Here is a 26,385-nt window from a genome sequence, read left to right as displayed (position 1 = left end):
CAAGGCAAAGATTACCGGAGATGCCTGGAGGATGCTTAGCCTAGTTCCTGGCTGGGGGGGGGGGGGTGCTCGCCCGTGCCCTGTGTTGTCCCTGCTGTACAACCAACCGTAAGGACCTGTTTACGTACTCATCCTCCTGAGCAGGCCTCCAGCTCCTTCCCAGCCCCGCCACAGTGTCTGGCATATAGTAAGTGTTCAGTAAATGGCATCTATGATTAGCACGATCACTATTACTACGATTGCGATGACAAAGGCAGAAGAGGGCACTCAGCCCACAGGGTGGGTCTCCTAAGCCCAGGGCTGGCTCATCCTCAGGGTACAGCTGGAGTTAGCAGGAGGGGCTCAGGGAATAGGTGTGGAAGCAGACAGCCCCTGCTTTAGTTTCCAGAAACTCCAGCTTGCCCCGGAAAAGAACTCAGCTGGGTGGGCAAGGTGGCTTGAGGGTCACCGAACTACACAGGGTGTGGGGGTAAAGCAGAGGGAAATCAGAAGTGAGGATGCTGCCGGGACCACCAGAGCGTGGCTGCATTTGGAGTCTCCTTAATCTTTACTGGAGAGACTCTCAGGGGTCAGAGTCTGTAGGAGACAGAGTAGATTTGGGGAGGGCACGCAGCAGGGCACTGCCCCTCCCCAGGTGGCATTGAGTCCAGGGCAGCCCAGCCTGGCCATTAGGAGCCTTCTCTGGCCCTTCAGGATTCCAGACGCTCAGAGCAGCCATTCACTGACGCCCACTGCTGCGAAGCCAGCCCCTCCCTGCCCCAGAGCCCAGCCCAGCTGCGGATGTAGCTGCTGGGACAGGTCAGGAGAGGGCTGGGACCTCGGCCTGGGCCCTCGGCCTGGGAACTACGGCCTGGAGGCTGAGTGGAGGCCTGTGAGGGGATCAGAGGGAAGAGGCCCCTGAGCTGGTCACAGTGGCCATCTGGGTGCAGAGGAGGGCTTCTCAGGCTGAGGAGCACTGGATTTATCTTGTCTTCTGATCAAGGTAGGTGGGTATTTATGCGTGTGTGTGGAGGAGGGAGAGGGTGGGATAGGACCAAGGGCTACGTGATGGGAGTACAGGCTCATTGAAGGGCTGGGGACCTGGTAACATGGGAACAAATGGTAAATCATATCGAGTCCAGAGTGTGTACCAGCTGGCCATGTGGGGGCCTCAGAGCCCACCTCGGAGAGTGGCTTGTTGACACAGACCGCCAGCCAGAGTCCTTGGCCCCCACCTTTCCCCACCTCCAGCTGCTCTCTTTTACCCCGTGCTGACAGCCTTCTCTAGCTCCATACCCAACTGCAGAGTTTCAGCAGTGTCCCTGCCTCTCTCCTTGTCTCCACTTCTGACCTCCTCTGACCCCTCTGTCACACTGCATGGCAGTGGCTATCCCCACCAGCATATCTGACTGGGTCATCTTCCAGGGCCAAGCATCGCTGTGGCCTGGCCTGGGCCTTGCTGCACCTGTGGCCTTAGGCCGCACTGTCTCCCCCTTTCCCACACAGCATAGGAATCCCACGGTCCATTTTCAGGAAGATGCCACACCCTAACCTTCGGGCAGCCTCTGGTCCAGCCTTCCTCCTCCGAGGCCAAACCCTGAGCTAAGGCTTCCTCCAACACCCACCTCCGGCTTCATCCTGTCTGCTTTGCTGGGGATGGCAGGTTCCCCAGGGGCGGACTGTGGCTTGTTCACTTTACAAGCTTCCTCCTGCACGCACCTATTATTTCACCAGGGCCCCTCTTTGTCTCTAGCTAATTCTGGCTTCAGCAGCAAGCCAGCCTGAGGCTCTTTCCTGATTCTGGGCAGAAGCCACAGAGGCAGACCCTGTTCCCAAGCCAAACTGGTCATCCCTCAACCTCCCTCCTGGATGCCTGAACTCCTATTTTGGGTACTTTGGGTGGAAACCTAGAGCCTGCTGGCCCCACCTGGAAAAGACAGAGGCAGACAGGCTTCTGATAACAGCTGCCCTCCTGCAGGGTCTCAGAACAGACCCCCTCAGACCTGACAGTGCCTTTTTTTTTTAAGTAGGCTTCATCCTTAATGTGGGGCTCAAACTCACAATCCTGAAATCAAGAGTTGCATGCTCTACAGACTGAGCCAGCCAGGCGCCCCTGACTTCTAGGGATTTGTATTTTTGATAACTAGTAAAAAACTCAAGCCACTGAAGGTCCCATAATTTTCTATCTGATATATTACAAGTTTTCTTTTATATATATATATATATATATATATATATATATACACATATATACACATTTTAAAAATTTTATTTATTTATTTATGAGAGACACACAGAGAGAGGCAGAGACATAGGGAGAGGGAGAAGCAGGCTCCCTTCGAGGAGCCTGATGTGAGACTTGATCCTGGGACTCCGGGATCAAACCATGAGCCAAAAGCAGATGCTTAACCACTGAGATATCTAGGTGTCCCGCAAATATATTTCTTGTAATATATTTTCTCATTGTTAAAAAAATTGTATTTAGAAATTAAGCTTTATGTATATATATATGTAGCAATGTTTTCCATTTCAATTATAAAGTGAACAATTATTAAAACTATCTCATACCGTACTGCCTGTGTAATATTAAAATGATAAATCATGCTTTCAACAATTACTCCCTAACGTTTCATAGGATTTAAAAATTTTGCATTTTAAAATAATGTCTTATTTTATAAGACCCTGGCAAACGCTGACAACTAAAAATGAATTTGCTACTTAGCAAAGAAGTTTTCATGCTCTTTATTAACTAGGAATCAAAGAAATGTAAGCTGAGTGCCTCACCCCTGCTTGGCCCCTTCTCTCTGTTCATTGCCTCAGGGGAAGACGGAAGACCTGGATGGATCACAACTTTGAGATGCAGCAGCATGGAGCCCCCAGCCCTGGCACCTCTCTTTCCCACAGCCACCTGCTGGGGCGCCCTGCCCGCCCCTCAAAGCTCTCCGGAGGCATGTCTCCCCTCATCCCTGTCCTCAGGAAAACCATCTCTCTGGATACCTTTACTCAAAGCCATATCCCACAGGCTTCCAGCCGACCAGGCCTGGGAGCCAGGGCCCGGAGTGTGCCTCCGCAGGAGATGGTGCCCCGGAAGCTCAGCTCCATCTCCTTAACACTCCGTCAGAACAGTCAGGCATGGCCCCTGGGTCCCCTGCCTTCTCATTGGGAAGAACCGCCCACCGTGGGCAGGGAGGCTGCCACCCATGGGGGAGGGAGGCTGCCCACCCCAGGCTCACGACTAGGCTCAGGGGGCAGAGTCCACTCTGAGGGCCCAGGGAACCCAGGTCTGGCCAAACCCAGCAGGATGCCCATAGTGGAGAAGCCACTGGTGAGTTCCTACCTGGCCCTACCATTTCAATCCCGGTTAGCCCAGAAATCACCAGGCCCCGCAGGGCCAGGCTCAGTAGGTCAGAAGCATCCTGTCCCAGTGACTGCCCACGTGACTACCAGAGCTTCTCCAGGAAGAGGCAAGCCCCGAGCTAGGGGTATCCCGAGACCCCGGCTGCATCTCCAAAGGGCCACCTCTACCATGGGTCCCGCGATGGCCATGGATTTGGCTACTCTGGACACAACCAGGTTAGGCACAGCCAGATGTTTAACCACAGTGGTCACCAACAGACCTGACTTGACTATCAATCCGGCTACCCCAAGCACATCCAGACTGGATACAAGCACAGAATTCCCTGCTCTGGATCCCAAGCCCGGCATGGCCGTGGACCTTGCTGCAGCAGGTCCAGCCAAGCTGGGCATGGTCATGGACTTGGTAGACTCAGACAAGGTGGTTAAAGTCATAGCTACGGCAGGTGCAGCCAAGTCAGATACAACCACAGGGGGTATGGCCATGGATTTGGTGGTACCAGCCCCAGCCAAGCTGGACACAGCCAGGACAGACACAGCCATGGCTTTGGCTAGAGCAAATACAGCCAGGCTGGACATAACTGCAGATTCTTTTGCTTTGGACACAAGCAAGCTGGGCACAGTGATGGGGGAGACCACGCTGGACAGAGTCATTAACCTGACTGTATCAGCCACCTACCCACTGATGCCAAACAGAAGCACAAACCCAGCCCTGGACCATGCTACTGCAGATGCTGCCACAGACCGGCCTACAAAGCCCGTCATGCTGAACCTAGCCAGAGAAAGCAAAGGTAAATGTGAAGAGCTTGGCTGGGGATGTACTGGGCTGCTGTGGGGGATGGGGAGTTGGCGTGTATTGGCCTGGAGATAAATAGGTCAGGAAAAGGAGATAGGACTGTAAGGTCAGAGTTGAATGTGCCAGGTGGGGAGGTGGGGAATGAGACACAGGGGCAGAACACAGGGTATCCACCCTGAGCTGGGTCCCAACCTGCCAGCCAGAGGTGAGGTTGAGGGAAGTCACCAGGACAGTTTACAGGGGTGACTTGTGGAGGAGCAATTATGCTGAGTCCTTCCTTTAGCATCTTCCCTGGGTGGTTCTTTGATCCCTGAAGAGCTGGAGTAATCAGGTGATCTACAGGTGAGTCTAGGTTTAAAGAGCAAACCACCTGCATGAAACAGACGGGCCCATCAATAAGTGGTGATTTGTCCAACAGCCATCACTACAGTGCCCTCTAGATAGGTGTAGTGACCTCACCTGAGACCTTGTAAATGATGCACATTCAGCCTTCCAGGAAAGTATCTATTGCTTGAAAGGTGCCTAACTTGCTCTTCCTTAGTTCCCTACCCCCAGCCCTTTAGTCCTGAAAAGTGAGTCGGAGAGTTGTATGTATGGAAGACTGACACAGAATACTGACTTATAAATAGGTCAATATAAGGGTTAGAAGTTCCTTTGGTCTCTAAGGGGATGTGGCATGCCTAAAGTCACATAGCTGGTTGGTGGCAGCAAGCTAATGCAAATCCAGATCTTGGAATTTGGCTTTGGGCAGTCTCCTTCCCAACGTTGCAAAGGCTCAGATTCTGGAGCCGGCAGATGCTTGGAAAGCATCCCGTCTGTCCAATCAATGCTCTCACCTGGTCTTTGGGTGGCCAGGCCCTTCTCATGGTATCCTGAACACTCAGTCTGGGGGAGCTCACTCAGACTCTGGTCTATACTCCTCCTTCTGGAAACTCAGCTCTCCCTCCATCCTCAGCCCTGCCTGCTCTCCTGAAATGCAGATGAGGACAGTCAGTGGCCTGCTGGACCCCTCTACTCTTTCCTTCCTGAAAGGGCTCTGCCCTCTTTGATGGTGCTCTCTCGGCTTGTAGGCATGGCCACAAGAAACCTGGGTTTCTTCCTTTTCTCCATCTTTTGCTCTCTTTCATCCCCAACTATTTTCAACTTTTTTGATCTATGTTCTCAGTACTTGGCTGTCTGTTTCCTCCTCTCCCACCCTCTGCCCCTGCATGCCACAGTCCCTGCCCCCTCTCCCGAGGTGGGGGGGGGCTCTCTGTCTTCCATGCAGCTGCCGCAGGGACTCACATACTTGATGGTGACACTTTCTGCTAATGGCCATTAGTGACTCACCACCGACATCCCTCAAAGTACAGCTCCTTAGCCTGGCTTTCAAGGCTTTGATTTTCTCCAGCCTCTAGCTCTGTATTTCTATCTGCATTTTTCTCAGCTGCGGCTGAGTACCCTATGCACACCCCAGCCTCCTGCATTAGGACAGTCCAGCTGTCCCCCCCACCAGGCCTACAGTGGTCATCCTCATTCCCGTGCCCCCCTGGGCCTGGCAAAGCCCATTAATGTCGACTGAATGCACGAACGTTTTGTCTGATGGGTAAATCGAGGCTGGGGCAAATTCCTGACCCGCTCAAGGTCATAGAGCTCATCATCCAGAAGTGGGGCCCAGAATCCGGGCCCCTGACTCAGGGCTCCGCGTACGCCCGCGCCTGGGCAGAAGCGCGCCGGGCCCGCGCAACATCCCCGCCACCGCGTGACTCGCGCGCGCACCGCCGCTCGCTGCTGCCACGGGTCCCCGGCGCCCCGGCGCCGACCCAGCCTGGAGGGTAAGAGGCCGGCAGCGGGATGGAGACTGGGGTGCGGGCACCTCCCCCGGCCCGGCATCCCAAGCTGCAGGCACAGCGCCCCCGCGCGCCTCCCGGGCCGCCTGCAGCCGGGACCCGGTTCCCGCTCCCGCGTGCGGGCGGGCGGGGAGCGGGTGCGGGCGCGGGCGCCGTGGGAGGGGGAGGGGCTCTCGGCGGGGCCGGCAGGCGCGCGGGTCACGTGGTGCCGGTGGCAGCGGCGGCGGCGGCGGCATCTGTGCGCACGGGCAGGGGCAGCGGCGCCGAGAGAGCCGAGGCGAGGTCCCGGGCGGGCGCGGCGGCGCGGGGCGCAGGGGCGGCGCGGCCGGGCCGCGGGCCGGGCGGGTGGGCGGAGAGCGCGGAGGGGCGAGGCCCGGCTGCAGGGGCCGCTCTGCCCAGGGGGAGCCCGCGCCCCGCTCAGCCGTGCAGCCCCGCGCCCTGAGCATCTCCCGGGAGGAACGGAGACAAAGGAGGATTCATGTCCAAAGGTAGGGCGGCTGGTCGGGCCATGGGCGCCCGCTGGGAGGAGGCTGCGGCCCCGAAAAGCCCGGCTGGAGGTGGTAGCGGAGGGAGGGTTGCCGCGCCGAGGAGCCCACGCGCGGTGACATGCACGGACACACGCACACACGGTGGCACACACCCCAAGGTGTACCTGCCCCGAGAAATGCACGCACGGGATCGCGGGGAGTTCCGGAGGCCCACGGACGTACAAGCAGGGACCCAGATGCGCACAGAAAGCCCCACGCCAGAGCACACCAAGACACGCACACACATGCACACCACGCACAGGTATCAGGGCCACCTACAGCCAGATGAGAGACCTGTGCGCTGACACATAGGCCCCTTCCCCCACACACAGGCGCTCCCAGAGACAGGCACCAGCTGGTGGTCTCCAAGGGAACTCACTGGCCTCCAGAGAACTGGGATGGGGGAAGGGGTGTCCCAGGGCCTTTGCAGCTGTGAACGGGAAAGGACCAAGGTATCTTCTGTGATTCTGTTTTCTGAGAGGGGGCAGGGGGGCGGGGGTTGCTGGAGCTGCGGTGGTCTGGAATTGCCTCTGCCGGTGGGGGGTGGGGTCTTGAAGGCTGCTAGGGCTGAAAGCAGGGGAAGATCTCCAGCTCTGGAAGGGAGGAAGACACCCCTCTCGCCCCCACCCCCCACTGGACCAAGGAGGCAGGTGCTTTTCTGGAAAGATCCCCTCCCCCTGCTGCCACCTTCCCAACAGGGGTGGGGTCCCTGGGCCAGACAAAGACAAAGCCATTTATTTGCCTGTAAAAGAAAGCATCAGGGTCCTTGCTTGGCATGGGGAGGAGGGTGCTGTTTCTGTGGGGGACTCAGCCAGAGCTGAGTCAGGTGGACAGTGCTTCTCCCTGGAGCATTGATGGGGCAGGTGGCCCCTGGCAGGGGGTGCTGCTGACAGATTCCCCCTCCTTTCCAGAAACCCTGGGAGAGCTAGGAGCTTGGGAGGACCCCAAGGACCATCTAGGAAGGATGGCACTTGAACTATATCCTGCTGTGACCTTCATCCTTAGCTCTTTCCACCCTTGGGGAACCCCCTCTCATTCCCTGTTGCAGGGGCGGGAGAAGGTGTCTCTTAACAGAGTCTACTCTCTTGACTGTGGCCTACACAGGAGCCATTTGCTGGCTGGGGGTCAGCTGCTCTGAAAAGGGAGCAGCCTGTGAAGGAGAAAAAGGTGGTGGTTCTAAAGTGACATCTGCCTCCCTGCGAGGCATCCATCCATTCATCCATCCATCCATTCATTGCTGAGTGCCTGTGTTCTGCTAGAGATCAATGAGACGTGGCCCCTTCCCTGAAGAAGGGTGGGCATATGGTCAGTGCCAGGTGGTTTTATGTCCATTCTTTTGTATAACCTTCACGGCAACCCAGCAAGGTAGGTACTGTGCCCATTTTCTTTAGGAGAAAACTGAGGCTTACAAGGGTCTTCCAGCTGGGAGTTAATCCTGGGCCAGCTGCCCATCTAGGGGTGGCATGGTAGGACCAGGGACGCTGTCTGGGCAGGGGATGGAGCTACAGAATTCCACTCCAGAGTAGCATTGTCCTGTGCCCTGGGTACTGTGAACTTGCCAGGGATCTTCACACAGTGGACCCTTGGGGGCAAGGACTTTGTTTGGGTCCAGAAGTATCTTTGGCATTAAGTCTAGGGTTGGCTGGAGTAGGCTCCCATTTGGCAGCATATTAAATATTCTGGAAGGAATGGAGTGAAGGAATGAACATGATGAGTACAAGGTACTCGGGGGGCCCAGGAAGCACAGAAGAGGGGCACTCATATCAAGTAGGGAAACAGAGGCTTTTCTAGAGGTAGTCCTTGAGTTGAATGGTGAAGAAGGAGTAGGTGTCCAGGGGTGGGATGGGCAAGGGTTGTCCAGCCGAGGTTGTGACATAGTGACCCTCTGCACATTTGCAGTACTTGTGGCTGATGAGTGGTAGTTGTTAGCATGTGGCTGGCATGTAATTGGCATATGGCTGGGAGCAGTAACTTGCCAGCAGGTGCTCCATGCAGTGTGGGCATGGGTGCTAGTAGGTGCTTGCCGGTCCTAAAAGTTACCCAGGGAATCTGGTAGGCAGTCCCCTTCTCGCAACCAGGGTCTGTTTTTTGGGAATGTTCTTTTAGGAGGCTGCCATTGACGGGCTAGAGCTGAGCAGGCCATAGTGAGAGCACACACTTTACAAGGATACCAACAAAATCTCCCGAAAATAAGATTCACTTTCCAAGTCTGTAAGATAGGATAAGACACCCCCCCACCATGGATCTATCTCACAACACAGATTAGTGAGAACAGGTGGGCTTGGCTGCAGAGGCATGAGGGAAGTGGCCTGGTCCAGCCCCAGCTGTGGCAGCAGCTGGGCAAGGAAAATGGGGCACGGCCCCCAGTGCAGGTGTGCTGAGTGGGGCTTGGATGCCACGTGCAGAGAGTGGAGGAGCAGGTCAGGCTGTGTGTGTCAGCTGCTCCAGGGCTGAGCCAATCTTGCTGCCGCCTGGAGCCGCCTGGCTGGCAACAGCTTCCTGGGAAGCAGGAGGGAGCCACGCCAGGCCCTGGGGAGGTCCTGAGGCTTTGTCAGATTTGGCTGTGCCTGGGAGTGACAAGGAAAGAACAGTTTCCCATTGGGAGAGAGAGTCTTGCCAGGACTGGTGGCAGGACCAGGTGGTGGGGGGGACAAGAACAGACTCCTGGCTGAGTCTGGGGGTGGGGGAGGGAGGCACTCCTGTCCCCTCCCCCTCTTGCCCATCTGCTGCTCCATCAGTTCTCCCTGTGAGCCTGAGACTCTGCAGGAACCACAGGATTCCAGAATGGCAGCGCTGGAAGGGGTGCTCAAGAGAGCATGGGGTCCAATAACTATGCTGTGTGATTAGCCTTGCTTTCACACGGCCCACTTTATTTCCCCTCCTGATGAGCTGGTGAGCTTGAAATGGGCACAGGGCAAGAGGGCCTGGAAGTGTGAGGGGTAGCTGGGTGTTTCTAGGCATCATAGCTCATGTGATGCTTACCACAGCCTTGATTGTGATCCTCTCCAGTTTATGAAGAAGCAGGCTTGTAGGAGGGAGATGATTTGCCCAACCCCACACATCTGGCAAGTAGCAGGGCCATGCCCCTTCTACTTCACATACACCCATTTTATGGATGGGAAAATAGAGTTGCTCTTCTACATTGAAACCTGCTCTGGAGGACCTTGGCCCCATGAGAAATTTCTCTTGTATGTGAACATACCTGTGATCTGCTAGACCCAGACGGATGTTGGCCTTTCCCTACTAGAAAGGGCTCTGTCCTCAGCCTCCCCTTTCTTTTGCCACCCACCATCCCAAGAACACACTATGTCATCTTTGACAAGTGGCTGCCCCAACCTGGCTGCGTCTCATCCCCTTCCCACTGATCAAAAGGAGAGACTTATTCCTCCTACAGATTTAGAACTATGGCTAGGATGGTGTCTAGGGATCCTCAGGGCATAGACACTCCTACTTTGCAGTGGTGCTCATGGAACAGAGGGGACACTGAGGCTTGGGGCAGGAGTGAGGCTCCCGCCGTGTGAGGGGATAGCTCTATTTGCTTCTAAAAGACAAAGCAACTGAGGTCAGTGACAGTCAATAGATGTTAGGTCCAGTATCCTAAAGGTCTTAACCCTTTATTTGAGGAGGCAGGACTCAGGTTAGATTAACTCCTGATAACTCTTAGACCAGTGGTTCTCCACTAGCATTATACTGCCCCCAGGGGACATTTGGCATGGTCTAGAGGTATTTTTGGTTGTCACAACTGGCCTCTAGTAGAGGTCAGGAGTGCTACTGAACATCCTATAGTGCACAGGACACCCCCTCCTCCAGTAATTATCCAGACCCAAATGTCAACAGGGCCAATGTGGAGAAGTCCCTGGATTAGACAAACAGACATGCTTTGGAGCAGCAAGTGCACCAGAAAGTGCTCCAGCAGCTGGAGAGGCTGGATCCTGATCCTGATCTGGCATCTGACTTGCTCTGTGTCTTGGGGAAGCCCTTCCACCTCCAGGCCTCAATCTTTCCATCGGTAAAATGAGGGACCCATACTGGATTGACACCTGAGGTCCCTTCCAGTCCCAACTCTCTGTGATTCTGTGTCAAGAGCATAACATGGTGGCTTCCATGTGACTTCAGTTTTCCCTCCAGCCCACCTCCCCACCTTGGCTTTGCAGGGCTCCCAGAGGCCAGGACGGACGCAGCCATGTCAGAGCTGGTGCCTGAGCCCAGGCCTAAGCCGGCAGTGCCCATGAAACCCGTCAGCATCAACTCAAACCTGCTGGGCTACATTGGCATCGACACCATCATCGAGCAGATGCGCAAGAAGACCATGAAGACTGGTTTCGACTTCAACATCATGGTGGTCGGTATGGAAGGCCATGGAGTCCCTGGAGGCCATGGTGGCAGGCAGCCCTGAGGATCCTGTTTCTTTTCCTAGGATGGGTCTCAGCCCTGGTTTCCCTAGGATGAGCTCTTTCCAAAAGGAAAGATTTTGCTATGTGGTTCACAAAAGCCTGACTCTCTTTTCCCTTTAAGAAGAGCTGCTCCAGCGGTGGGAGCTTTGGGTGGATGGGCAGCCTGGCCCCATCCCCAGTGGGTGGACACACACAGCCTCTTAGCTGTGCTCAGCCAGGTTCCAGGTGTGTGGCGTAGGGAAATCATCAGTGTTCTTCCCCATCAGTATCAGATGGAGGCTGGTCTTACATCTGATCTTCTGTATGCTTTAAAGCTTAACGAGAATTTGCAGGACATGGATCTGTCACTAAGTAGTGTCACCAGGTCAAAGGAAAGGAAGGGACCTTTGCTTGATATTACTGAGATATTCACTTAGTTGCTGAAACGGAGACCTGGGTGTCATCTTTCTTTCTCCCTTATCCCTTAATCCAATCAACCATCAAGACCTGTCCGTTTTCCCTTGTAAATCTCTCTTAAATCTATCCCCTTCTTTCCATCTCTACTGTGACCACTCTCAGCTGAGCTAGGTCCCCCACCTGGATTGCCATAGCCACCTGACTCAGTGCTGTTCAAAGAGAAGGAGCTGGCTGGCATTTATATCATCTAGAAAGTCTTGCTATAAAAAACATCAGCTGAACTAAACAGTGTATTTAGTGTTATGGTCAATGTACTCCCTGGTGCAAATTTCTTAGGAACGGGTAGCAAATGGTTCATGGACCGTGGATGGCCCTGGGCCACACTTTGAGTGGCATTGATCCTCCTGGTCCTCCGTCTTCTTTCTGCTTCAAACCATTGTTTACCAGCCACTGAATAATTTTTCCAACCTGCAGAACTCATCAGGTCATCCATCCCACTTACAATCCTTCAATAGGTTTAAGGGCTTAACCCTGAGCCTGGCCTGGTGCTATCTCTCCACTCACCTCTCACCACTAACCATGTAGCATTACCTCGGTGGTAAGGAACAGTTCTTCTGGACTCTGTGCTCTTTCCTGCCTCTTGAGCCTTCCTAGAAGTCCTCCTTGATTCCAGAGAGACTGGATTATGTTCCCTTCAGTTTGCTGCCATGATACCCTGTGGTTGGCAACATATTGTATGTAACTCTACCTGCTTGTGTTTGGTCTTCCTCACACTAAATGGCTTCTTGAGAGTAAATAGGATGTCTTGTTTACCTCTCCACCTCCAATTCTAGCACAGCGCTTGGCACTCAAGAGTGCTTAGTGAGCAAAGGACCTTAGAAAATATCCAGATAAGGAATGGCAAGTATAAGGCACCTGGGCTACTTCTCTCCCCAGCAGGGCCATGGGGACAGATGTTGCTGATCGGTCATGGCTCACACTCAGAACTGAGCCCACTGGTGGCCTTTTTAACCTATTGGTCTAGGTGACTACTACTGATAGATCAGTTGGCATGAGAAATGCACCTTACTGGCTCTCCCTGGTCTCATCCAGTTCCCTCCCTTGCTGCCATGTTGTCAGTAAAGAAACTAGAGTAGCAAACATGGCTTGTCCAAGGTGTTCAGGGAAACAGCACAGTTGGGTTTGGAACCTTAGGCTTTTGTACTGCATTCTGCCTCCAGCTGGGTCCTTTTCCTAATATACCACAGGAACATTCTAGACCGGCACTTCTGACTTTACTGTGCATGTGATTCATCTGCAAGTCCTGTGAAAGTGCAGATTCTGACTCATAGGGCTGAGGCGGGGCCTGGGAGCTTGCATTTCCTACAAGGGTCTGGGTGATGCTGGTGCAATTGAGGAATCGTAGGGCCTGCTTGTGTGATCCTTGTGGCTGTAAAAATTTGAGAGGCACTGTTTGGACTGGTAATTTATTTTCTTTCTTTCTTTCTTTCTTTCTTTCTTTCTTTCTTTCTTTCTTTCTTTCTTATTTAAAAAATATATTTTATTTATTTATTTATTTATTTATTTATTTATTTATTTATTTGAGAGAGTGAGCCAGAGAGAGAGCATGAGTGGAGGGGGGGGCAGGGGCAGAAGTAGACTCCCCACTAAGCAGGGAACCCAATGCAGGGCTCGATCCCAGGAATGGTGACCTGAGCTGAAGGTTGATGTCTAAACAACTGAGCCACCCAGGTACCCCTGGACTGGTGGTTTTCTTTCTTTCTTTTTTTTCCATTGAGGCATTTTATTTGCATGTATGAATTACATCCCTAGAAAAAGAATCCCAGGATTTTCCCTCCTGTGTGTTTTTGTCTTCTTCGTGGTCCATAAGGCCCTCTGAGGTGGTCAGTACAGTGAAACCAAACTGGCGTGATGGGAGCAGGTTATTTTGCCATTTTTCTAGATCTTTCAGTTGTACATCAAATCTGGGGCTGATTGCTCTACACTTGTTTAACCTGCCTATGAGGTTCACAACAATTTTCCCAGCTCTGTGATCACTGATGATTTCAAATTCACCAATGTAACCATGCTTCATCATCACAGTGAGAAATCGGACGATGACTTTGGAGCATGGCCTAATAAGAACCTGGCGTTTGCCTCTCTTTTCAGCATTGTTAATGCTCTTGAGAGCATCTGCCAGGACGTTCATGCTCACCATTGTGGCGGCTCAGAGAGATGGTGGAAAGAGGATGGGAGGGGCGAGTGCATGGAGTTATGGACTGGTGGCTTTCAAACACCTTTTAGTTGTAGAACTCCTCCTTGGAATGAAATCTGTAGATTCTGTAGACCTGTGTAAAGCAGGTCAAAATGGGGCACCTGGCTGGCTCAGTTGGTAGACCATGCAACTCTTGATCTCCAGGTCCTGAGTTCAAGCCCCATGTTGGACATGGAGCCTACTTATAAAATAAATAAAATAAAATAAAATAAAATAAAATAAAATAAAATAATAAAATAAATAAAATAAAATAAAATAAGGCAGCCCTGGTGGCTCAGTGGTTTAGCGTCACCTTCAGCCCAGGGTGTGATCCTGGAGATCCCGGATCGAGTCCCACGTTGGGCTCCCTGCATGGAGCCTGCTTCTCCTTCTGCTTGTGCCTCTGCCTCTCTCTCTCTCTGTGCCTTTCATGATTAAATAAATAAAATCTTAAAAAAATAAAAATACAGTGTGGTACAAAAAAAAAAAAAAGGCAAGTGCAAAGGGAGCCCTCGTGAGGGAAGTGGAGGTGAGGGACTGGCCCTGCCTACTTGGTTGTCTCCTCCTCTCTCAGTGCCCTCTCAGGCATTTATCTGCATAAGGTACTAACTGCTACATTAGAATAAAGAGTGGATACTGAGCCAGGGGGTTCCTTGGGTTCAAGTCCCTGGTCTTGAATTTATTAGTTCTGTGACCTTGTGTATATTTTCTGTTCAGTAGCGGTTAATCTCTCTAGGACCACTTCAGCTGGAGATCAAGAGAGCTCTGCTCTGGGATTCCCAGGGCTGTGGGATTCAAAGGCAAATTTGGCTCCCAGATGTGAAAGGAGGTATGCAGTATTGGAGGGCAAAGTAATTCTGTCATTAGATTTAGCATTATTAAAGACTCAAAGCAGGGTGCCTGGGTGGCTCAGTGGTTGAGAGTCTGCCTTTGGCTCCGGTTGTGATCCTGGAGTCCTGAGATCGAGTTCCGCATCACGCTCCCCGCAGGGGGCCTGCTCCTCCCTCTGCCTGTGTCTCTGCCTCTCTCTGTCTCTTGTGAATACATAGATATATTAAAAAAAATAAAGATTCAAAGCTTAAGTCCAGCAGAAACAAAAGAAAAAATCGCTACACTAGACAAATGCAGAGAACATGGAACCCAGCTGACATTTCCCCAAGCCCCTCCCTGGACCAGGGAACCATGACCACCTGCCTGCTTTCCCACTCAGTCCTCAGCACCCATGAGTGGTGAGGTGGGGGTGTGGCCTGGATCCAGGATCTAGAATTCTGTAAGCATGTGGGAGAGATGGCAGGCCCAGGAGGTGGACACGGGTCTTCCCCACCGTGTCATCCTCCTCCTGTCTTGCGGCAGGTCAGAGTGGACTGGGCAAGTCAACGCTGGTCAACACACTCTTCAAATCCCAGGTGAGCCGCAAGGCCTCCAGCTGGAACCGGGAGGAGAAGATTCCCAAGACTGTTGAGATCAAGGCTATTGGGCACGGTGAGGACCGGGCAGGGACCCCTGTGGCCACTGCTCAGAAGGCTCTCTGCCAGAAAGGGAGAGATGGGGGCACCTGGGTGGCTCAGTGGTCCTGGGATCAAGTCTCATATCAGGCTCCCCACAGGGAGCCTGCTTCTCCCTTTGCCTGTGTTCCTGCCTCTCTCTCCGTGTCTCTCATGAGTAAATAAGTAAAAATCTTAAAAAAGAGAGAGAAGGAGAGATGGGCCTCCTGGGGAATGAGACAAATGAAAAGCGATCTCGATCTCAAGATCAAGGAGAATGGGGGCCTAAAGTGTGTAGAGCAACGCCTTGGTCTAGAAGAGAGAGGCAGGGGGTTAGAAACAGGGCTTGAGCTGGGTGATAGAGCAAGGGCGGGACTCAGGCAGAAAGAAGCAGGGAAGGCACACCAGGTGCGGGGAACAGCATGAACAGAGATGCTGAGGTGGGAAGGCCCCAAACTCCACGTTTCCAATAACTGGTCCTGAGGAAGGAAGGAGCCTGGGGCTCCCTGGCTGGTAGGCAGCAGAGTAGCCGGCCTCACCTGGACGAGTGACCTCCCCATGTCTTTTCTGTTCACCCCCTCATCCCCCACAGTGATAGAGGAAGGTGGAGTCAAAATGAAGCTGACCGTCATTGACACCCCGGGCTTCGGAGACCAGATCAACAATGAAAACTGGTATATGTCTGCCTGTGACATTTCTGCCGTGAAGACGCTGAACACAGTGCAGATTCATTCATGTTGAGAACCATCTGTGCCCTTCATGCTGAGGGTTTAAGTGGAAAGGCTTGAACTAAAAGATGAGAGATGGAGGCCTTGTAGGGAGGCCAGGGAAGAGGGCTGGTACAGAGAGAATTTTGGCTGTGGGAGTGCCTGGAGGTGGCAGCAGGGCAGGGTGGACAGAACGAGGGGAGCTGTGGCATGAATCCCAGCTGACCTGAAGGCTGTGGCTGAGCGTGGCCCGTGGGCAGTGTCATAAGCCTGGATGAAGAGAGAATGGAGGGGAATTGCCACGAGGAGAGAGCCTCTGGGAATTCACAGAGCAAAGAGCCAGTCAGCATCCCTCCAAGGATGTAGATGGAAAGTTCCAGGCAGAGGTTTGCTCCCAGATAGGGATGCAACACAGGATGTTCCTGTGTGAGGGAGCTGGGGTCTGCCACACAGAGGCAGGGCTGCCAAACAACACACCTTAGAACAATCTTAGAAAAGTGATTGGTTGTCCTCCCCTCTGGTTACGTGCACACTCCTTAAAGGAGAAAGGTGATGATGGCATCGACAACAGTCATGATAATGAGTTGTTGCCAAATTGAATGCTTTCTCTATGCCATTACTATGTTAAGAACTGTACATCTGTTCTTTGTAACCCTTACGGGAATCCCTCTAGGCACCCCTTGGTTCTCCCATTTTAAAGTCCTCAGAGAGGAGCAAAGACTTCCTCAGAGCATCCTAGCTAATAAGGAATGGAGGTGGGGAAAGAATGTGCTGCTTTCTGGAATGGGGCGGGGTTCCACAGGTTCGTCTGGCCCAGAGGACTAGGTCCCCATGGGAGTTCTGGCCTTGCTAACAAGGAAAGCCACCTATGGGGGCCTGAGAGAGAATGGTCAACAGGCCTTTCTCTCTAGGACATCCATCTGCTTGCTTCCCACCCCGCAGCTGGGAGCCCATTGAGAAGTACATCAATGAACAGTATGAGAAGTTCCTGAAGGAGGAGGTCAACATTGCCAGGAAGAAACGCATCCCTGACACTCGTGTCCACTGCTGCCTCTACTTCATCTCCCCCACGGGACACTCGTATGTACCAGTCCCATCCCCCATGGCTGCACCTCCCTCTGGTTTGTGTCCTCTGTGTCCATTCTGTAGTGGATGACCAATCCCTGGATTCAGCTGGGGCCCCAGATGGGCCCCGATGTGGTCAGGGCCCTGTGATCCCCCAGACCTTCTCCAAAAAAGTCTGACTCTCTTACCAGGAGAGTAAAGCTGAACAGCACCAGCCCCCATGCTGCTTGCTGGTGTTCTAGCACAACTGTGCCAGCAGAGAGGAGTCGATGTGTGAGCACAGAGGGTTCCTCGTCTATTCAGGAGATAACTGCTTTGCACTGCTGGGGTGGGGGGTGGGCAGCGCAGCATGTCTGGAGATGAAGCCTGGCAATAAGCAGGGTGTGCTGGGAAGTCCAGTTGTGAGTGGCAACGGGGCTGCATGATAGGGAGTGCCAGCATGGGATAGGAGATCCAGGTGGGCAAGCAGGCAACCTTCCATAACTTACTGCTAAGCCTAACTGTTGGACCAGAGTTCAGTCCTTGAAAGGATGGCATGATGTGAAAGGCAGGCCCCCGATTTTGGAGGAACCAGATACTCAGCAAGTATTCAAGGGTGGGGTCCAGGAACTCAATAAAAATATTAGCTGTATTCCTCCCTAGAATGTGGACCCAAGGTCAGAGCAAGTCAGCAGATAGCCTGACTTAACAAATCGGACTGTGAACTAGAGCCGGATTGGGGTCCCAGAGCCTTGGGGGAGCTGGCCAAGTCCCCTAGCTAGGCCCCTCTAGGACTAAGTGTGGGTTTGGAGAAGTCCCATCAAAAAGCGCTGTCCTGGGGCATCTGGCTGGCTCAGTCCATGGACCATGTGACTCTTGACCAGGGGGTCATGAGTTCAAGTCCCACATTGGACATGGAGATGACTTTTTAAAAAAAAAAGTGCTGTGCCATCGGGAGAATAAGATACATGAGTAACCATGACAGAGGACATAAAGGAACATAAAGGCAGAGACGACAGTCCACAGTTTTCCCCAGGAGAAAAAGATCACCATGTCAGGAACGCTATCCTGAAGGAGCAGTTAGATCAGGGCTGCAGGAGAGAGGATCTGGAGGGAAGGGGAGATGGTGGTCTGAATTGGGGCAGAGAATCAGAGCCTGTTCTGAAGGCGGAGAGTGTCGGAGAGGAGAGGGAGCAGCCTCTTGGCCTCAGCCAGCCTCCTCTGCCCTGTTCTCCTGTCCTAAGTGTGGCCCTGGAAGTGATGGCAGTGGCTGAGTTGGGAGGAGGGCAAGGTGGCTCTGACACCCCACCTTCTCTGGGCCCCAGCTTGCGACCTCTCGATCTGGAGTTCATGAAGCACCTCAGCAAAGTTGTGAACATCATCCCTGTCATTGCTAAGGCTGACACCATGACCCTGGAGGAAAAGTCTGAATTCAAGCAAAGGGTGAGAAGGCCCCTCCTCCTTTTCCTGTCCCCACCCTTCCCTTCCCCTCCGCTGGTTCAAGCCACGTCCTATCCTGGATTATTACATAATAATAATTTATTTTATTTCCCTTTCCCACCCAGCTCCTACTTAACCATTAAAGAGGCTGGGCTGGTGGTGTCTGGACCAAAGGTGAAGAGAGGTTAGCAGCCTCAGGCTGCCTTCTTCTCACCTTCCAAACCTACTGGTGGAGACCACTGAATACATAAATCACCATGCACATGAGAAAGGCGCTCCTTGATGTTAGCTTGTTTGCTGGGCTAGACTAATAAATCATTTGCCCACTAGTTTTTATTAGTGTTTGCTATAAGCTCCACCCTGTGCTGAATGCCTGGGGATAGAAGTGGGGGCATGTGAGTGAAGTATAAAGACATTTGCTGCCTTCCAGAAACTTACAATCAGGTAGACCACTGGGGAGTTCCTGGATGGCTTCCTGGAGGAGGTGAGACTTAGGTCGAGCTTTGAGAGAGCCCAGACTGATGGGCTTGGGGTTGGGAGCCTCACCTCTTTTCCTTGCACACAGGAATACTATACATAGCAGCATGAGCACTGAACCATGTGGAATCCAAACTCAGCTGTGCTGCTGGTCTAAATTCTAATCTTCTGGACCCTGAGATGAGCAAGCTGCAGCGCCAAACAATTCCTCGTCTCAGGCAGTGCTGTAGTAGTGACCAGGACTTACATTTATTAGGATCATCCTGCTGGTCAGAGCCTCGGAGTTCAGAGATGATTGGATTCTCAAAGGCTGCATTCCTCCCTCTGACTTCAGCACCACCCATCCATCCATTATCCTGACGCTTGGCTACCTTGCTTCTCTTCCTCACCCCTAGGTTCGAAAGGAGCTTGAAGTAAATGGCATTGAGTTCTACCCCCAGAAGGAATTTGATGAGGATTTGGAGGACAAGACGGAGAATGACAAAATCCGGGTGGGTGCTGGGGCTCTGTTTATCGCACAAAGGCCCCCCTTGGGAGCAGTGGGATATGGATCGTGCATTCCTTCTATCTTGCCACCTGCTATTTCCCTTTTGAACTCTCTGCCCACCCCTTGCCTGACCCAGATCAGAAGTGACATGGGAGAGCATGAGGAGTAGGACCCTGGCCAGGACTGTGACCCTGCACCCAGAAAGCCAAAGCCATCCCCAGACCACTCAAAAGCCTCTTCTTCCCCCACAGGGCCTGGAAAAACCAGGGTATGGTTGATGGAAGGGCATGGGCAGGAAGAGCATCGGGCTGGGGTCCAAGGTGTCTATGCTCTAGTCAGAGCTCTGCTTCAGTTTCCCCTCTATAAAGTGCAGAGATCAGGCTAGGTGAGTGGCTTATAGGCTTTCTCTGCCCCCCCCCCCACCCTGTGCTCTGAGGAACCCTTTAAAAAATTAAACGTTAGACAGAACTCTTATATATAAAACATAAAAACAGAGCTGCTCTGGCTCAGTGACACTGTCTTCTCAGCTGTCCCTGGGGTGTCTCCGGGGAATCTTAAGGCTTCGTGTGATTCCCAACTTCTACAATTCTAGAGTTTTACATCAGGATCCTGAGTTCCAGCCTGGAACCACTAGTGACCACTGCAACCTGGGACAAATCATTTACTTCTTTTGGTCTTGGGGTCTCCTCCTCTGTCGAGGGTGGATAATCTATCAGAAGCCCCTTATTTGATGCATTTGAGACAGGTAGTCGGTCAGTTAATTGAAAAAAAAATCCATTGCACTGATGATGTTTAAAAAAATGAGGCATACAAATCTTCAATGTTTTTAAGGAAATATTTCACTAAATTATTAAGTTAAAACACATACATCACATTCATTAAGCATTCTTTTCATATAGAGACAAGGCCTCCTCTTTGAGGATAAGTCTGGTCTTAAGGCAAGAACAACTCACTTTTCTCAAGTCTTTCTGAAACACTCAACTTGATTTTCAGAGAAACAATTGTGTATGGTCATACATCCTCAGCTTAAATAATAATTTATTCAATAATGAGTACATGTCAGGCAGATAGATTTGGGAACAAACAGCTGGCTCTTGGTGAACATAGAACCCATCTGGGGGAGCAGAGGTGCCTCTGCACATCAAAAGGTGTCCTCCGACCTCTGAGAAGTCAGTGGATGTGGGTATCTGCCTGTAGGTTTAATGGGAGGAACGTAAAGCATCTGTTATTTGGCTGTCACCTGGGTGAGTATCACTGAAGAGCACTCTTTCTATCCCAGCTAGCTCACAGAGTTGTTCCAAATCAAACCGAATGTGTTAAAGCACTGTAGAAAGTATGAAGTGTTTCCCTGTTGAAGGAATGCTGACTTACTGAGGTTAAGCAGCCAGGCAGGGGTGCGATCAGGGCTGGACCCAGGATGTCAGACTCTTTTTTAAGAGACAAGAGCTTTGGCCTTGACATCAGTGGGATCACTGAATGAGCTTCAGAAGTGTGCGGTTCAAGGCTAGAGGCCCAGGACCGTTTTTTCATCATCCTGTCCTTGGGGACCCAGATGGTAGGGGGCTGATGGGCACCTGTGTGTGGTTTGTCAGCAGGAGAGCATGCCTTTCGCCGTGGTGGGAAGTGACAAGGAGTACCAAGTGAATGGCAAGCGGGTCCTTGGCAGAAAAACTCCCTGGGGGATCATCGAAGGTAATTCAGTGCATCTTCTTGAAGAACTGGCTGCTGCTGGTCGATTATGCTTACTTACTAAGCATCTATAATTCAGGGCACTGTCCTGGCACGTCAGATACAGGACAAATGCCAGGCAGATCCTGCTGTCAGGGCCTTACAGTCTGAGAGTCTCAGAGGCAGGAAGCAGTGAAAGGCCCCTGACTGGCAGGCACCGACTCCTATGTCAAAGGAGGGGAGAAAACATGGGAAAAACTAGAGAAAAGTTTCTTATGCAAAAGGGGATATAATCTGACAACCCACTGCAGGGTGGTTCAGATGTGGCCGTTTTTTTCCATTCTGTTATGGAGGGGTGTGACCTTGAGAAGGTCAATGATGATGCTGAAAAGGTTTCAGAGATTTGCTTAAGTGATCTCTTTCAAAATGATAACCCTCCGCAGGGAAGCAGGGTCGGCGTGGCTGTCCTCAGAACATTAGCCCCTAACAGCCTTGGGTCTCAGACGGGTGAAAGGTCTTGCCCAAGATCCCATGACTTGTTAGTGGTTGAAACGGGGATTTCAGAACCAGATTTCAGTCCCACAGCTGAATTGATTTCAATTCCCAAACCAAGTCCATCCTGTTGTATGACATTATCTCTCATTTGCCTATGACCCTGTGTTGAGACTTTTTTAAATGGCATTTTCTCATCTGCCTTGAATTGGAATCATTTATGAGTATAACTGTCCTGTCTATTAGATTGTGGGACTACAGCGTTCATGTCTTAATCCCCTTCTGCTCCCACAACGCTTGGCAAGTGATTTGCAGATAGTAGGTACTCAATCTGTATTGAATTTAATCACGTAGGGCATGATCTTTTTGAGATGGCTTGATTGTCACATTTTTGTGTGTTACTATCTCCCAATCAGATTATAAACTCCTCAAGGATAGGAATCGTGTCTTAGGCTTTGGGACAGTTTTTAGACTCCCTGTGTATTATTAGTTTTCTTTCCTATAAAATGGGAAATACAGTCGTCCCTATTAGCCATTATTTCAGAGTCTAGAATAATATTGTGCCATGCACAGAAGTGCCAAGATGAGCAAACCTCTGGAAGGCTTACAATAAATAACCTGTGGCTCTCTCCTCATTGCCTCCATGATCTGAACAGAAGTGCACCTGCTGGGTGTTGCTACATTAGTGAAATGACCACCTGTTTTGTTTTGTTTTGTTCACAGTGGAAAACCTCAACCACTGTGAGTTTGCCTTGCTTCGAGACTTTGTCATCAGGTGAGATGCACCCCTTCCTTCAGATGGCAGGTTTATTTATTTAGGGTCTGGAGGCCCTCTGTTCAGATCTACTTCCTCCATCTCCAGGTTTCTCTGACAGAGTTCTCCAGGTTCCATCATGAAGCAAAAGGGGGCTGATGAAGTATTCTTGGCTGTCTGGCATGGGTCCCAGTTGTTGGGTCCAGGGCATGGGAGTGCTGTTTTACGCTCAGATGTGAGTCAGCCTCTTCCTCCTTCTACTTCTAATCATATCGCTCTCTCTTCTCACCCTTTGCCCTCAGGACTCACCTCCAGGACCTCAAGGAAGTGACACACAACATCCACTATGAGACCTACAGGGCCAAGAGGCTCAATGACAATGGAGGCCTCCCTCCGGTGAGCGTGGACACAGAGGAAAGCCACGACAGTAACCCCTGATGATCCTTTCTCTGTATCATCACACATACCCACTTTTCCACACACACATCCCAATACCACCACCTTCTATCTCTCTACTCTGTCCCACAGACCTGTCTGCTGTTTATGGAGTTTGTCTACAGTGTGTGTGTGTGTGTATGCATGTGTGTCGAGAGGGAGAGAGTTTGTATGTGTGTACGCACGCGTGCGTGTGTGTGTGTGTGTGTGTATGTATGTACCTGCGCAGGGGTGAGGTATTTTCACTGCCCTCCCTGGAAGGTCCCTTGTAAGTTTGGTTCCTCCATGGCTGTCCATTATGTGTCTCCTTTCCTTGTGTCCCAGAACAAAGCCATGTGCCTCACTCAAGAGGTCTAGGGGAGGTTTCATTGAAAAATGATGGGGAGCAGGTGAGCCACAGGTAACTCTTTCTTATCTCTGAACTGCCCACAAACGGGGACTGCAGAGACTCTGAGGGCAGCTTTGGAGCTTGGACCTGGTCAAGGGGTGGGATGGGGTGTGGCCTCCCAGAGTAAGGCTAGGACTTCCCTGGGAGAGAGGAAAGGTCAAGGGAGAGCAGAGTAGGCCGGAGCTGGGCTCCTGCTGAAAGAATTAGTGCCCAGAAGTGGAGAAGAGAGCTCCACCCTTCAGTGTGTGCGTTGGCACCACTGTCCAAAACCCACCACCTGTCACCATCTGTCCTGGTTGCCGACTGCTGCTTTTCTTCAGATGCCTCGCCTCACTCACCTCTGCTCCTTCTCCCCCCTTCCCTCATTCCTGCATTCCTGCCCCCTCTCTGACTTCTTTCATTTGCTTTGAGTCTAATCCACTTTAGCTACATTTCTATACTTAGGATTTATGCCCAGGCTACTTTCAAACAGGACTGCAGGCCACCTTAAAATAAAATCACAGCCAAAGCACATGACAGTATGAATTGGGATTACGAAAGAAATTAGACCCACAGATAGCGAGAAAGAAAGTTTCCATGGTGGACCAGTGTAGGCCCAGGCAAAGGAGGAAACAGAATGAGTTACTCAGTTCCCAGTATCTGGTTCCAGGAGCACACATGCTGCTCAAGTAAGACCACCTTTCTTTGGCCATTAAGTTCTAGAAGAATGAAGTCTAAAGAAGTATCAAGAGCAATACACAATCTTTTCCTTTCTCAGTGATTTGGCTTCAGAGGCACATTTTAGACAACACCTCACTTTTCTCTGTTGGGATTCTTTCTCCTGAACAATCTGGCTTCTCTACTGCTTGCTTCTCTACTGCTTGACCCCCTCTGGACTTCTCTTTGCTTTCACTGTGCATGTGTCTGTCTGTCTGTCAGTCTTTCTCTGCTTTTCCCCGACTCTCCCTCCTGACTCTTGTAGACATTCTTAACAATACCCACAATCATACCGTCAGCCTCTTCTTGCCATTCCCTTCTGCCCTGTATTTATTAATGCACATATTTCCCCCGTTGGTTTTATAAACAAGTTATTCTTTCTCCTTTAGTCTGTAAGGTGGCTGAAATTTGGGGCTAGGGAAATAATTTAGCCTTAGGTAAGGGAAAACACCAACTGCTACAGTTTACAAAAACCTCCTACAACCTCCTGTTCCATCTCCTGGTCCAGCCTGCCATGTATTACTGGTCCACTACATATCCCAGCATTTATAGTCTCTTATCACTCAGGTGCTAGGAAAACACATAGACTTCAGACCAAGAGTTGGTGGACCAGAAGAAAGAGGTGGGTGACCCCAAAACCTATGGTCTCAGTCTTTCTTGGAGGCTCTTTACCAATCCGATATATTTTCTCCCTCATGCACAAAGTTCTTCCTCAGTAAGCACTTGTCAGGATAGAACAGCAGCAGGGTGAAAGCCCAGAGGTTGCTACATTTCAGCAGAAGAGGGATCCCTGGTGTATACAGTGGGCAGTCATGTATGCAGATGTGGGACCAATCACCTAGGACTAGCAGGGAGGTCTGGCAGGGGTGGTGGGCAGTGGAAAGGTAGAGTAGACAATGATGCTTGGCACCCTTAAACCTTGATGTCAGCCTCCCTGGAGAAGCTGTTTTATGTGTCTGCTGCCAGCTGCTGGTCTCCACACCCTCAACCGTTCTCAACCCCCTCCTGCAGGGAGAAGGCCTCCTGGGCACTGTCCTTCCACCTGTGCCAGCTACCCCCTGCCCCACTGCTGAATGAAGGCCATTTCAAGCGCTGCTTCTCCCTCCTTCCCTCCCAGCTGTTATTGCTGCAGGGCCATGCCCTTTTTAGAGCTGTGCTATTCCAGCCCCCCTCAGCTCTCAGCAGGTTGGAGGGGCCAGCTGCCTCTTTAGAACAGTTGCCTCCTCCATTTTTCCAAACCACCCCCCTCCTCCCAGTGGAATGGAGTTCTCGCCAGCACTGCCCTCCTCCATCGTCTGTGTCAGCCGGCCCCGGCCCATCCGTAGGGTGAAAGAACTCATCAGGAGCTCCTTCTGCCCTTGCAAACCCATACCAGCTACTTGTAACCATCTCCAAGGGGAAAGGCATTGCTCCCTGTCCATTCATCTGCATGAGCTACTCTTGGCTTCCTTCAAGGGTCAAGAAAGCAACTTTTCTGCTTGTCAGATTTGTTGATGTCAGCTGTGTGAGCCCCAGTGTGGGACAAGGGTGTCTCCTACATTGCTTAAAGCTTATTTATAATGATGGGTCACTACAGATGTTGGGGAGCAAGGGAGCAAGGTCACTTAAAAAAATCACCACTTGTGGCTGGCCCAGAGTGCAGTTTAACACCCTCTCCTCCCCATAATGCAGCCACTTAGAAAGAGTGGTTTTCCTGAAGAGACATTTCTGGAATTGACTTTCTTGTCCTCAATATTCAAAAAACAACTAAACACAGATAAAAACTCCAGATCCCCATGGGGTGTGAACTCTAGGAAGAAATTAAGCACCCTTCTGCCCACTTAGCAATAAGAGGGATTTCTTCCCACCTACCCTAATCCTACCCCCACCTCCACCCTGTTAATGTGAGTAATGAATTAGCCTGGCCACAGTTGGTCACTGTAGGCTAGTGGAAAATATCCAGTGGAGGGCAAAGCCCCCCATCAGATGCATGAATGTTTGCGAATGTTGGCTGCCACTGCCCCACATACTGTGTCTTTATGGGATCCCCCCACCCACCCACGCCGCCATCCACCTGGACACTACTTTCTCAAAGGCTGGTGACTTGTGGGCCATTCATCTACAACAAAGTCCTGATGGAGCAAGAGGCCCAAGCCTAGGGGATGCAAGAACGACCCATTTCTTAAATGTTACCAGTCCCAGCCAACCTTTGGGTAACATTATGGTTAAATTTCCCAATTGAAAACAAGCCAACAGACACTCAAATTGGTTGTGTAAATGTTGCTAGACTTTATGTGTTGTACAACTAAACATTGCTGTTTGAACAATAACTGCCTGGCCCGTGTCTCATTTGTGCTCCTCACTCCTTGGCCAAATTAGCCATTACATCATGGGTGGGGGGTGAGACAGGGACCATCTTGGTAAGAAGTAGCCACAGAAATTATAGATGGAAAACATTTTGTGAGATATTTGTTTTCAGTTGGCTTGAGGTTGGACTTCAGTCATTATTCCATGGGGTTTGTATTCAGAATGAGTGATGGAGCTATCATGCTAGACATTGAGGGATGCTATGCTCTGCACGGCCTGTCTCCTTCAATGAAAACAAGGTTTATTTTCATTTAATTTCCTAGCTTTTCCCTCCTTTCTCCAGAAGGCATAAAACCCAACTCTGTGGATGGAGTGGGCCTATTTTGCCTAGAGACTTGCCTATGGCATAGTGAATACTTTAAGAGTTAAGAATTTAAATTTGGGATCCCTGGGTGGCGCAGCGGTTTGGCGCCTGCCTTTGGCCCAGGGCGCGATCCTGGAGACCCCGGATGGAATCCC

At 51.5% G+C, this 26,385-nt stretch overlaps 1 protein-coding gene and 1 pseudogene across 5 annotated transcripts; one reads left to right on the top strand and one right to left on the bottom strand.

Annotated features, from left to right (window-relative positions):
* Window positions 1–766: 766 nt before the first annotated feature.
* On the top strand, window positions 767–25,640 carry SEPTIN3 (septin 3). 5 transcript variants are annotated; one of them, XM_055329220.1, is made up of 12 exons: window positions 767–982; window positions 2,800–4,124; window positions 10,640–10,831; window positions 14,862–14,990; window positions 15,585–15,666; window positions 16,642–16,779; window positions 18,069–18,186; window positions 19,056–19,151; window positions 20,743–20,839; window positions 22,031–22,082; window positions 22,364–22,457; window positions 24,592–25,640. In XM_055329220.1, exons 2-12 carry the CDS (start codon window positions 2,819–2,821, stop codon window positions 24,655–24,657), a joined length of 2,370 nt encoding a protein of 789 aa, XP_055185195.1. In that variant the 5' UTR covers window positions 767–982; window positions 2,800–2,818; the 3' UTR covers window positions 24,658–25,640. The 5 variants fall into 5 exon arrangements, with proteins under 5 accessions (XP_055185195.1, XP_055185194.1, XP_055185198.1 ...); XM_055329219.1 differs by having other exon boundaries at window positions 20,740–20,839; XM_055329223.1 differs by lacking the exons at window positions 767–982; window positions 2,800–4,124 and adding an exon at window positions 5,883–5,943 and having other exon boundaries at window positions 20,740–20,839.
* Window positions 12,915–13,511, bottom strand: LOC129512004 (40S ribosomal protein S15a-like; annotated as a pseudogene).
* Window positions 25,641–26,385: the final 745 nt, after the last annotated feature.

The sequence above is a fragment of the Nyctereutes procyonoides genome, unplaced genomic scaffold (genome assembly GCF_905146905.1).
Source record: "Nyctereutes procyonoides isolate TBG_1078 unplaced genomic scaffold, NYPRO_anot_genome, whole genome shotgun sequence".
Lineage (NCBI taxonomy): Eukaryota > Metazoa > Chordata > Mammalia > Carnivora > Canidae > Nyctereutes > Nyctereutes procyonoides.
Note: the sequence above shows the minus strand (reverse complement) of the source record. Positions and strands in the feature narration are given on the sequence as shown.

What these genes read in the sequence shown, in the direction of transcription:
- SEPTIN3 (XM_055329219.1), top strand. Translation starts at nt 2,819, where the DNA reads ATGGATCACAACTTTGAGATGCAGCAGCATGGAGCCCCCAGCCCTGGC. An exon ending in CTTCAACATCATGGTGGTCG is followed by an intron (nt 10,832 to 14,861) that starts GTATGGAAGGCC and finishes GTCTTGCGGCAG; the next exon opens with GTCAGAGTGGACTGGGCAAG. An exon ending in GATCAAGGCTATTGGGCACG is followed by an intron (nt 14,991 to 15,584) that starts GTGAGGACCGGG and finishes CATCCCCCACAG; the next exon opens with TGATAGAGGAAGGTGGAGTC.